At 42.5% G+C, this 13,606-nt stretch overlaps 1 protein-coding gene across 1 annotated transcript in view; it reads left to right on the top strand.

Annotated features, from left to right (window-relative positions):
- Positions 1–1,282: 1,282 nt before the first annotated feature.
- Positions 1,283–13,606, top strand: part of STK32A (serine/threonine kinase 32A) — a 125,327-nt gene continuing 113,003 nt past the window's right edge. The window contains exons 1-2 of the mRNA XM_032404427.1: positions 1,283–1,359; positions 5,258–5,405. Coding sequence (XP_032260318.1) covers positions 5,300–5,405 — 106 coding nt within the window. The 5' untranslated portion in view covers positions 1,283–1,359; positions 5,258–5,299. The remainder of the gene's footprint in view (positions 1,360–5,257; positions 5,406–13,606) is intronic.

Raw genomic sequence — 13,606 nt, 5'->3', positions numbered from 1 at the left:
ACAGATGCATTTTGTTTGACCAACACAGTTTTTAACATTTTCTAAACTTGCCAATGTTTTTAAATAATGGGAGATTTCACACAGAAGTTCTCGTTGCTAGCTTCTCTTTTAAAATCTGAATATTTGGCAACACTGAGCTGGCATTTCCACATGGCAGGGAAACACTGGAGCTGAAGAGAGCTGTCTCCAGCCCACCCCTAGCCTAGACCTCCACCCTCCATTTCTGCCCTGCTCCACGAGTGCCCACGATCCCCACCCTCGCCGTCACAGAAAGCAACCAAGTGCCAATTCTCTGGTGTATTATGCATGTGTGACAGTTGGGTTAGTGGGAAAACAATAAAAAGTTATTTCGACCGTGTTGATTATTATAAAGGGGAAGTACAGAGAGCAGCCACGGAAGAGAACATAGAAAGTTCCAGTGGGATTGCCTTCGTGTCTTTGTTCCTGTCTCCTGTCCCCACCTCCACACGCAGAGGTCGAGGCTGACAAAGGTGTGTGGAAAAAAACCGGGGGAGGGGGGTGCTGCAAGCAGGAGACCTAGGTGTGGAAAAAGTTCTATTAATTGTTCTTTACACTCGGCGACTATTTTCCTTGTCCAAGCCTCAGTTTTCCCAGCAGTCAAACGAGGAAATCTGCTAGACCAGAAACAAAAGATCCTTCCTGTCGGGTCCTAAGAAATTCTCGATCCTCTCTTGGGTTTCCCGCAATACCCAACTTAGTCTTACAGGAAATCTCGCCTTTCCCCATTCCCGTCTGCAGGCCCGTACCGCCACCCCCAGGTCCCCCGTCCTCGGCGGCGCTGCCGGGGCGTCTCGGAGGGGAAGGGGATCGCTTCAGGCGAGCCGGGCCTCGGTCTGGGAAGTTGGGGCGCGCTCCGCGAGCGGCGTCTCGGGACCGTGCCAAGGCGCCTCGGGATCCCCGCCACCGGCTCGGAGCCGCGCCCGCGGCGCTGTCCCCCGTCTCGCCCTCCCCCGGCGACGCACCGACCCCAGGGGACTGTCGCTCTCCCAGGCGACCGCCCGGCGGTTTCTGGGGAGGGCGGCGACAGGGGACGCCCGCTGGCTGGCCGCTCCCCGCTCCCGGCTCCTCCCGGAGAAGCTGCGCGCTCGGGCGGCGCTCGGAGCCCCGGCAGCCGCAGGTGCCCCCCGCCCGGGCCAGCCCCGCGCAGCCCCACGCAGCCCCGCGCCCGCCGCCGCCCACCGCCGCCCGCCGCCACCCGCAGCCGCCCGCGCCCAGGCAGGTAGGCGCCTTTGCCTTGCTCTCCCCTCCGCTCCGGGAGTCCCTCTGCTAGCCCCAGTGCCCCGAGTGGAAGCACCAGTCCGAGCTTCTTGAAGGAGAGAAGAGGGAACCAAGATCTAGGTGAGTGGTGGTCTAGATTTTTATTTCTTTTAAATAAACCTGCATGTTCAGGGCACTGCTGGGAAGCTAGGAAGTTAAAGGGGAAGAGAAATAAGACAAAGACAGGCGGTCAGGACAAGCCACCACAACCAGATAGGGCTGGGATCGAGCCCAGCTTCCTAGTTACTGTGTACCCCCACCTCGTCCGCCAGCCTCTCACGGATTCAGGTCCAGACCCAGACAGACTTCAGTAAATATTCGCTGGGTGGAGGTAAGCGCGAGGTGTTTCGGTCCGTTGCTCTTACCCAGCTTCTAAACCAGCAGAAACTGCCTTTGATGGTTGGCTTCATCTCCACAAGGATGTTTTCCCCAAGCCCGAAGGATTTGAACAATTTTACACAGAAAAATAAAATGTGGTGCATTCACACCATGGACTGCTATGCGGCCCTTAAAAAGCAGAAGTCAGAGCTTCAGAGACCAGCATGCCTAGGTCACAGAGGTGTCGTGGTAAATGATCACAGTAAGATGCAAAGTGTACCTTCTCATCCATGTCATTTAGGTGACTTATTTTAAAACACACGGCATGTTGTAAAATCATAGAAAGAGGACTGTAAAACATATACTAGATTCGTGATTGTGTCTGTCTTTGGGAAGTGTGAAAGGGGAACTAACTTGGCAGGAGGGTTCAGTGGAAATAATGTTTACCTGTAATTTTTAATATATAAAAATGAGGAAGTGAGGTGGATGAAATCAATGTAATAGAGTGGTGGTGTTCACATTTTCTTTCTTGCTGTGTTTCTATGTGTTTCTTAGTTCAAGAAATTCTGTGTTTCAAGTGCAAACTAAGTTCTGTGCACACGCTGTGGCAGTGAACCTAACAGTTCCATCAAAGTGGCAACTTTCTCACAACACAAGCTGGGTTCTTCAATTCCTAAAGACAACACCTCTTACCTAAGTGCCCTTAGCTGCTTAGAAAAGCTCACCTGTTGACAGCCCCCCAAAATGCAGGCCAAAGGTCATACGTTGGCATGAGAGAATGAGTCTGCGATGAATAATCTGATAACTGGCCAGGTCAGGGTAGAATCTAAAAATTTTCTGTGTCCTTATAAGACGCATTTCTTTTTCCCTTAGATTTTCTATGTTTAGGATGTTGGTTTGCATGGGTCGTCACCGTCCTCTAGACACCTTCGGATGATGCTCGTTTCACTCAGCAGACTCCGTGCGAAGAGGTCAGGACAGGTGTGGGTTTGATGGAGGAGAGTCCTGTAACTCCTCTGGGCCCTATGCAGCAGAATGGCAAAAACGTGTCTCCATTTTCCTGCCAGAGACGGTTTCTTTCTTTCTGGATATGAGGGAAAATTACCTAATTCGGTTATCCCCTTGGGGAGAAAGAGGGAAAGACTGTTCTAAACTGGATGGGGTGCATTAGGTCCGATGGAGAGGTCCATCCACCTCGTCCTTCCCCAAACAGACACAAAAGTGGTTTCCTGTTGACATATGTTCTTCCCGCTAAAAATCACTAGATCTTTGGTGAACAAAATTGTCTGCACATCAGGATGGAACTCTGAAATGTGGCAAATTGTGATAATTTTTCTCTCTCTTTCTCTGTCTTGACAACTTGCAAGGTCAATGCTTGGTACATCTTATGCTACAGGAACACAGGCTACTTGAGAAAGCCTGAGGAGTGAAGAAAAATATAAGAATGACAGGATTGGGGCGTGGTGTGAAAATTATGTGTCTTGAGGTTTTACGCACAAAATAAAAGAGAATGTGATCCCGGTCTACAGTGTTAAAAATCTCAACTCGTTAAAATCAATGTTCTCTTTAGGACCAGTCTTCTCTAATGTGATCTGTGGTTCAGTCTTTCCACTATTCCTTGCTTATTCTGGGCTCTAAATATATAATAATAAAACACACAGAGCACCCCAATCGCTACTCCCTGGCCCACAATGAAACACTAAGGGCATCCCTCTTGCTTCTTCCTCACCCCCTTTTGTACTAAAATTAAAAGCCCTTTGTTTTTTTAGAGACCATATAGAGTTGAGGTCTTTCTGTCCTACTGATGTCAATAATCCCCCCCGCCCCGGGGTTACTCCAGCCACCTGTTACCACCTGCCCCCCCCATACCATTTAATTGGTTGCTTCCTAATTGCTGACTCTTTCTTTGCTCTCCATTTAATGATTCTTTTTAAAGTCCATACGGCACTTTGCCAACAGTTGGCTTTTAGTATGAAAAGTAGCATTTCCTTAATGAGTCTGCCTTCTAAATGCAGGCTTTACTTACATTTTCCTAATGGGAAAATGAGCTTTTCTTCTAGACTTGCCTAGGAGCTTCTCAAGTTCTTTTTCAGTAACTCATCTTTCCCCCAGGTTTTCTTGGGACATTTTCTTAAATTCAATCTCTAATCTGTATTTCCGTCATGTGTGAAAAGTCCAAGAGGAAATCAGTGAATAGATGTCAAAAAATTATATATAAGGAAATACAGCTACTATTAAAAATAGTATTCTAGACGTGCCTGGGTGGCTCAGTCGTTAAGCGTCTGCCTTCGGCTCAGGTCATGGTCCCAGGCTCCTGGGATCGAGCCCTGCATCGGGCTCCCCCCTCTTCCACTCCCCCTGCTTGTGTTCCCTCTCTCTCTGTGTTTCTCTCTGTCAAATAAATAAAATCTTAAAAAAAAAGTATTCTATTCTTTGCAAATTATGTGCCAGACATTGTATTAATTGCCTTACAGACATTATCTCATTAACTACATCACACGAGCCATATCTGTCCCATGTATGAGATTTGCTGAGGCCATATAGCTGAAATGAATTTTTAAATACTGTTTTGTATAAAATCTGGATCTTCACCCCTTTTTTTGTCAGATCTGAAGATCTGGCCCCTGGGCCCATGTTTCCACTTGGCAACAACCTTTTAGATCTGAGAGCAGTGACTTCTTTTAGATGGAGCCTGGATTCTCCAGGTCACTGGGGTCCCCACCAGGCACTGATGTCTTCCACCTGGTCCAGTGTGTGCACCTGCATTTCTGCCTGGCTCTTGTAGGCATGGGAGCTTGTGATTCCTGAGGAAGGCACTGTGGTTTCTGCCATCTTAGAGACGAAGGGTCAAGTAACTGGCCCAAAGCCATCGCTGGTGTCAGTTTTAGAATGAGCGCTCGGGACGCTGGCTCTCCTGACCATTTTCAGGGAAAGTCTTCAAAATGAACAAAGCCATAAAAGTACATTTTTTCAGGGGTTTTAGCTCTACATACATCCCTTATTTGAGCTTCAGAGTGGCCAAAAGTCATGGACCACTTATGCTGTGAAAATACTTGTAGGTATTGTCCCAAATCACATTTAACTTGCCTTTGAGGAGAGGACCATCATCAGCTTCAAGTTCAGGGGAAGGGGGAAAAAAAACATGTTTAGTGAAATTCAGCAATTTGCTGGTGAGGTAGGGCCCAAACTCAGACCTTGTTCTTTTTACATTGTAGTACCTTCCAGGGTAGGAGGAAAGAGGTGGGAAATGTATTTTTATGACCAAAAAATTAATAAAGTTGTTGATCAAAGATAAAAAAAAAAAAACCTTAACAGATAATATATTCTTAAAAATATGGAGAGTCACAATAAAATATTTTTATTATATACTTGTTAAATACAACATGGTTGACCAGATTTTAAACTTGTTTTCTTACTTAGAGAAATATTTTGCTCCCTTCCTTCTTCGTAAGTCTAAGACCACTCCCCATGAGGCCACGTGGAGGGGGGGGGGTTCTCCCAGACACCTGTTGTTCTCTGTGACTTGTGAAATTATCATTTTCAATCACAAAAAAATCTGCTCTAGGGGTGTAGATCAGGTTAATATTGCAGCCACAGTTCTGTGCTCAGGGTTCCTAGGGCACACTGTATTGTAAGGATGCCATTTCTTCTTCTCTCCCAGGTATCGAGCTAAGGCTTCCAGATCTCTTCTGCGGGAAGATGAATGTTTCTGCCAGGAGAGTTTAACTGGAGGATCTGGGTCTGGGCAGACTTGACCATGGGAGCCAACACCTCAAGCAAACCACCAGTGTTTGATGAAAATGAGGATGGTAAGAAATATGTGATAACTGTATATAAAGTATAGAATTTTGCAGAATTCAAATATAAATACCTTGTTTCATAAGTAAATCACAGTCTAAGACTTAAAAAAAAGAGAACTACAAGAGTAAGCCTGAGGACTTTAGAGGCTAATAGCTGCCTTTTACCTTCCACTTTCCATGAGACCTTGAGCAGTTTTCTTAATTACGACTATACCAATACGCTTTGTCCAAAGGGAGCTGTGGATGGGTGCCTGGTGGATAGAAGACCTTGAAATGAAATGATTTGTTGTTCTCTGTGCTGTTTCCCAGACAGCTGGAGTTACCTCTACTGCTAGTTGTTATAGAAGATTTCTTGTAATACCAAATTACATCTGAATGATAATCAATACTCATTATATTATAGAGTGGAGTCATGCAAGTAGGAGTGTTCTGAGCTTCTAACAGGCATGCTTCAGGGTCCTAAACAAATTTCACAAGGCTAGGTCATAGGAAAATGAATCCGTATTATTGGAGGAAAGGGAAACTTTCAAGGTCAGGCTCAGTAAGAAAAGAAAGAAAAGCAAGGGTTTTCCTGATTCCCCTGCCATCCCACAGTGAGGCATGTCAGAAGAAGACACACGCCACCCCATATCACTCTTCCTTCCTAGAGTGGAAGCCAGAGCAGCCTTGTCTGTATCCGCATGGGGGCAGCTACTTACAGGTTGGCTGGAAAAAAGGCAGTCCCGGTCCCAGCTAGTAAGTTGTCCAGGACTCTCAGAGGGAGGGAGTTCTGCTGATTAGACCACAAAGGAAAAGAATGATGAACTGAAATTCAGGAGTTCTGAGCACTGGTTCTACTCCAAGCTACCTATGGGGCTCAAGAAGTTTACTTATTCACTCTATCTTCAGTTTCCTCAATTAAGTGAGAAAATAGGGTAACCTTGAAGGTTGTTTTCTCTCTCTTTTTTTAAGATTTATTAGAGAGAGAGCATGCACATGCATGAGGAGAGGGAGAGAAAGGGAGAGAAATCCCAAGCCGACTCTGCACTGAGCATGGAACCTGACGTGGGGTTCAATCCCGCAGCCCTGAGATCATGACCTGAGCCAAAACCAAGACTCATATGCTTAACCGACTGAACCACCCAGCGCCCTTTTGAAGGTTGTTTTCAACTCAAAAATTTAGTTTTGAGATCCTACAGCCACTTTGCAAAAATTATGAAGCAGCATCTAAGTCAGCCAGGAAAGTCTATTGTGTTAGAAAGTAAATGTGCTGAAACAGAAACTGCAAATAAGGGTGGCTCAAACAAGATGGATACATTCTTCTTTCTCAAGTAACAAAATAGGTGGAGTAATGTCAGCAATGTGCGGCTCCAGAAGGCTGCTCCTGCAAGCCTGCTTCTGTCCTTCTCTTCCTCTCCTTAGTGTCACTCTCACCCTCTTGCCCCAGGACACTCCCCACCCATCGGCATTCCAGCCACAGGGAAGGGGTCAAGTCGGGAGACTGAGCCCACTTCCTCTGAAGCCTCGGATCTGGCTGTTGCTTGTCCCTCTGGTAGGCACGCCCATACCCAGTTACAAGGGAGACCGGGAAATTTAGTTTATCTTATATGGCCATGAACCTTCTAAAAATAAGTTCTGTTTTGTTACAAAAGAAGGGGAGAACTAGCTGTTTGACAACTCGTTATCAGAGGACAACTAGAAGCTTGCTACCATCTCAGTCTTTGGTTCTCTGGATAGACTCTTCTAAACACTGTCCCCGGATGCCCTGTCCCCAGTCATTTACTATCAAGTCAAAGGTGCATCGTTATTACCTGTACAAAGTATTGCATGGGAACTCTGAATTACACATTTAGAAAATGGTCTTAGTAAACAGTTTTTCTACGCTTATTTCTGTCACCTGGCTTTGCTTTATCCAGTAGTAAAGGCAAAGATCTAAAGACCAGTGATGTTACTTGATTTTTCCATCTCTAAAATGAAATGACAAGTAGGCTTGGATTTCACTTGTTTGGTTCACCGTACTCCCTGTGGATTCAGAGATAATGTTGGGCATGAGGCCACAGAGAAGAGAGCAGGAAGGAGAGGCCAGATTCATGTTTGTAACTTGGGAGGGATATATCATTTTAAGGTATTAGGATAGCCTTATAATGAGAAAATACAGAGCTGTCTCAATTTTCCTTAGTTCAGCCAGCCTTTCTTCTCATGGGGTGCCCAAGAAATCTAGATGCCCAAAGTATTGAGGCAAATGGGAAAGAAGGTACCATTTTATGAGTACCTTTGGGGGACTCTGGAGTAACTAAATTAGGGTAAAGTTAGGCCTGAGGAGCAAGCAGGTTCTTATATATACATATGTATGTATTTATATATATATATACATATGTATATATAGATTTATTTGAGAGAGAGAGAGAGAAAAAAAAAACATGCACGAAGGGGGAGGAGGGGCAGAGGGAGAGAACCAGGTCAGGGCTCGATCTCATGACCCTGAGATCATGACATGAGCCAAAACCAAGAGTCGGACGCCCGACCAACTGAGCCACCCAGACACCCCACAGGTCCTTCGTAATCTCTTGTAGGTCACCACCTTTTAGTTGTCCAGCCCCCAGCCCGGTGAGATCAGCCTACCACAGCGCCCATAAACAGAAGAGCTGAGCACAGCAGTATGTCTCTGTCCCCCAGGGGTGAGGCTCTGAGTCTGTCTATGCACACAGTTGCCAGGCAGAAGTAGAAGGGCAAATCCACCTACTAGGAGCCTGTCCCTCTGCTGGACAAGAGGAAGAGAGCTGGAAACAAATTGGCCCCGGCCGCCATTGTGGAGCTCATGTTCTGATGGTGGAAGGCAAACAATGAACAAGTAAACAGATACATAAACCAGACAACTTGAGACAGTGTTAAAGTGCCACCAAGGGAATGACTCAGGGATCTTATGGAGAGGGACAGGGTGATGGTGGAGAGACCTCTTGAGATAGAGTGTGGTCAGGGTTGGCCTTTCTGAGGAGGTGACAGAAAGACAGGAGGCCTTTCTGAGGTGAAGCCTGAAAGATGAGAAGCCACTTCTGCGATGACATGAGAAGAACAGTCAAGTACAGGAAACTCAGGTCCAAAGTCCAAATAATGACAAAATCGGGAATAAACAGTTGCCCATATCTTAACATTCTCATGGATATGAGTTTGTATATTATGAAAAGGGAGTGTATTTAATTGCCATATGCACTTGTTTGTTTATAAGATCATTGAGTTTTGGGAGGGAAAGAATGACATTCTGAGCATTCAAATTTTTTTATCAGTAAATTCTATAAAGTTGATTTGACTCCTTTCATAGCTCTAGATTGAGCGCAAGGTAAAATTTTATTTGACTGCTGTAAAGCTTCTGACCAAGAAACAAAAACAACAAAAAGCACTGACTAATCAAAAAACATTAATGCCTACATCATTTTCTATCTCATTTTTATATAAATAATCGAACCGGGCCAGAATCTAGGGCACTTAAATGAGCCAATTTAATTATTTTAAAAATATTGCTGAAAGACTCCCAATACGTGATGAAAAAGTGTTGAGTATTTCCTTCAAAGTATTTGCTGTTCCCAGTATACAGGTTTGAGAAGAAAATTTGAACAAATTTTCCCAAATAGTATTTCAAGATTTCTCCTGGAAAAGTGTTTTGATTCACTTTGAAGGTAATTAAGGACTAAGATGTTGCCGGATGTCCAGTAAAATAAGCTGTTCTTGCTGGAATTCATCCTGACATTTTGTATTTCATGTTGTTCCATCTGATAGTGAACCTGAAAGAATCATCCTCTTAGCTATTTATGGTGATCTACATCAGATGAAAACAAAGTAGATTTATAGTGCTGTTGAGTAGAAAAAGATCTGCTTCTCTGATTACTGTTACCTTTTGCAAAGTAGATCTCGAATTATGCTAGTTTTGTTTTGTTTTGTTTTGTGGCCTACCTTTCATATTTTAGTACCAATCTCAGTCCTAACTACTTTTTTTGTTTTGATAAAATATGCATAATAAAATGTACCATTTTAACCATTTTTAAGTGTACCTACAGTTCAGTGGCATTAAGTTTTGGGCAACTATCAGCATCATCTATCTCTAGAATTTTTTCATCTTCCCAAACTGAAATCTGGTACCCATTACACAGTAACTACCCTTCCCCTCTCCCCTGGCCCCCTGCCACCCCAGTCTTTGGCAACCATCTTTCTACTTTATGACTCTGTGAATTTGACATAAGTGGGATCATGTAATATTTGTCCTTTTCTGTCCGGCTTATTTCACTTAGCATAATGTTTCCAAGGTTTATCCATATTATAGCATTTATCAGAATTCCATTCCTTTTTACGGCTGAATAATATTCCATTACATGTATGTATCACATTTTGCTTATTCTTTCTTTATCAGTGGACATTTGGTTGTTCTACCTTTGACTATACTGTAAATAATACTCCTATAAACATAGGTGTACAAACATCTGTTCGAGTCCCTGTTTTCAATTCTTTCAGGTGCATACTTAGATGTGGAATTCCTGGGTCATGTGACAATTCTTTAATTTTTTAAGGAAACACTACACTGTCTTCCACCTAATTAGGTTTTGTGTTTTATAATCGAAGACTGCTTAGCGTAGCTGGTGAAAGCATGGGCTCTGCTAGTAGAAACACATATACACAGGTTTAAATCTCAGCAGCACCACAGACTAGCGATCTAGGTGTTTCTACAAGAAAAATCAAAGGAGACATGTTCTGATCACCCATCATCAAACACAAGAGTCAATTTGACTAATTATAAAGTGTTCTGAGGGGACTTGAAATACCATGAAAAAAAAAAGTCCCCAAACCTAAGTAATTACTAGTGAATTAATGTGGGGGGAAAAAAACACCTTTCCATTCTGCAAGTTACTGAACCTCTGTAAAGCTTCAGTTTCTTCCTATATAAAATGCAAATGATAATCGGGCATCCTTCCTTGGGTCATTGTGAGGTTACAATAAAAGAATGCAAGTAGAACACTCAAATAAGGTAAACATCCAATTACTGCTAGTTACACCGTTATTTACTAGCGGAGTCTCTTAGCATGAGCTCTTTGCTGTACTTCAACTTCAAAAGGAACAAAATTGATTAGATGCAGTTCTTGTAGATGCCATAGTTAATATGACCCATTCACAATTCTATCAATGAAATTGAACTGACAGAATGGCAGATTTCATGGATTCTCTGAAAACCTATATAAAAGCCCTTTAAAAAGAAGCCAAGTTAATGACTTCACAAAAACATAATCTCATCTGGTTTCTCTTCCATCTCTCCCCTGGGGTGATTGTATTGTCATTTAAGACAAAACCAAAAACTCAGTAGGCTGAAAAATCAATAAGCTTTACTTTTTCTGATTTAAGCCCAAAGCTGACTAGTTAAGTAATCCCATTTGATCAACAGACACAGTGACAAATGCCCTCCCCTATACCCAACTACTATATGGATACTCTAAGAAATAATTAAGGAAATGAAAAGACATTGTAAGTTTCCTGAAAGTAAAGAGTAGGCTTGTAAGTGATACTTTTTAATGTTTGTAACTTTTTCTTTAAATCTGCTTTATTTCTTCTGTCTGAACACAGTGTTTTCGTTTTGTTTTGCTTGGGCTTTTGGGGGCGGGGGGCTTGTTTAATTAAAAAAAAATCAACATTTGAAAAGTCTGATCATTGAGGTTTTCAAGGTGATTTAGGCAAAGACACTCTTGAATAACAGGAGAAGGTAGACTTGTTTATAATTCAGGGTCTAGCAACAGGAGAGGGTCTTGCAAGCTTTGTTAATAGTATGTATTTCTAAGCATATACAAAGAATATAGGGGTGATAAAATTGGTGTAATTAAGCCAAGAGACAATTTTCTTCTGGAGTGTTGTAGCTAAGAAAAGTTGGCTTCAGGTTAAAAGCTGCTACAAAAAGTTCATCCGTGCCCTGAGTTTGCAGAGAGAGCCAAATTATTGCATTATTCTTTGGAACTTGCTGAAAACTCAGTGTTCTCCTTTGATTTGGCAACACTTGTCTCCTAGGATGTGTGACTGGTTCCAGTTTTCCTACATCTTCTTTGGTGGCAGAGGCAATGGGTCCTTCAAAATGTTGGGCCAAAAAAATTGACCACAGATTTGCAATCCAAAAGAAATGGGAGGTTACTGAATTGATTCCAGCAAGGAAGGACTTTGAAAATCTCCTTTGTGTATTTTAATGTCTATGCATCGTGTTCTGTACCCAGTTGGAGAGGCAAATGAATTTCAGACTTTCCCCTCTCAAACGTGAGTCCTGTTGTCTTATATTATTTACTATTTTATATTAAAATGATTGGGAGAGTATAAGGAGAATTTCTCTTGTGAGAATTGGCTTCTTAAAAAATTAAGGCATCTTGGACGGTCTAACATTTAGTTAAAGCATTTGTCATAAATAACCTCAGCTCCACCGGTTTATAAGAATGGATACTTATGAGGGCTTTATTTCCCCCATTCCACGGGATTGGAAGAGTCAGGGAGAAACTAGACAGCCAAGAAAACAGACCTCCAAGACTGCTAGTGCTTCCGATTTGCATGTTTCCTGAATGTTTCCTGAGCAGTGAGTTAGGAATACATATTTAGGAGAATCCACTCAAGCTAATGCAGTAAAGCTACATCCTGCCTTCGGAGATTCACAATGCTTATTAGCATGTTAAAGACTCTGAAAAGTCCTATAATATTGAAATCTCAGGATTCTGATATTTTTCAAACTTATTTCAAAATGAAACCATTTCTGTAGAAAATCTTTTAATACGTTGTGACTCACATTCTGGGGATCTCAACTTCGGAAATGAAAGGTCATGATTATATCTCTTCTTTCTCTGTTGGAAACATGGTTTGTTCCCATTGATTGTTTTTTCCTTCTGGTTTAATGGCAGCAGATTATGACAGGCGAAATCTCTATGGCTAAAGAGTGATTATGTTCTGCAAGGTTTTCTCACCATGAGTTCTTCATGGAGCACAATTCATGTTTACTCAGGTTAATGAGTTAAATACTAGGTAGCTCTGTTTAACTGCGAGATGTTGGATGTTGCTGGTCCAAGTAGGAATTGGATTTGGAAACAGTTCATTTATTCTTTATTGCCTTTTTTTTATGGAAGAACATTTTAGTTCAGAGTGTCTTATGAATAAATTGTGATGTGTTGTTGCTTAGTATTAAATAACACTCAAGGTATACTAACTTTTTATTTTTATCCAAAGCTATAGACATTTTTTCAGTTTTCATCTTGAAACTACCTAGGTTGAACTCACTAGGTCTGTACGCTGGTTTCAGTGTTCAGAACATGTGATTGGTACTCCAAGCCTACTGTCTCCAAGGAGAAAGGCAGTGAAGGAGGATCCAACACCTGCTGAATGGCCTGGCAGGTGCCAGCTCAGTGACCAGTGTGTCATCAGTTTACCAATTGAGGTTCTATGCATTATACAAGGGCTTCAACTATGCATTGCTGTGTGACCAGTCATGGAAATTTCATTTGGAAACAGCCGCAAAAAGCCAGTGATAGAATAATATTCTTGTTAAACTGGGACAGTGAGCCCTGTTTCTATGGTGAAAAAACTGAAAAACTTACAGTGATAGATTTTGAATTCAATAGACCAGCACTTGCTTTATTTTTTTCCCCTTAAGCTATTTCTTCTTCCCTTTCTGGAGTCATATTTACAGTAAAATAAGTCATGTTAACCTTGTTTTATACTCGAGCAGCCTGTGTTTTTTATTTCTGAGAATTACTTCACATAGGGGTTGGCATCCTTTTTGTGTGATGGGCCAAAGAGTAGGTATCTTACATTTTACAGTTCAGTCTCTGTCACAGCTCCTCAACTCTGCCATTGTGGCATGAAAGTAGCCACAGATAATGAGAAAACAAATGAAGGTAGCTCTCTTCCAGTAATATTTTATTTATGGGCACCGTAATTTGAATTTCACATCATTTTCACTCATCACAAAATATTTTTTATTTTTCTTCTAAGCATTTAAAAATAAAAAGGCCATTCTTAGCTTACAAGCCATGTAAAAATAGATGGTGGGATGGATTTGGCCTGCAGGCCAACCCCTGATCCACAGCATCCTGCAAACATTTATTCACATGCTCTGGGGACCCCTCTCATATCCATCCACATAGCCCTCTAGCTTTAAACTGAGAGGCCAGGCAAGGAGACTGGAATCTATTCTCCATAGATGCTTAAAGTCACTCTTCACTGACTCC

This window comes from Phoca vitulina, unplaced genomic scaffold (assembly GCF_004348235.1).
Source record: "Phoca vitulina isolate PV1807 unplaced genomic scaffold, GSC_HSeal_1.0 scaffold6, whole genome shotgun sequence".
In the NCBI taxonomy this organism is placed as follows: Eukaryota; Metazoa; Chordata; class Mammalia; order Carnivora; family Phocidae; genus Phoca; species Phoca vitulina.
The sequence above is the reverse complement of the archived record's forward strand: the minus strand, read 5'-3'. Positions and strand labels throughout refer to the sequence as shown.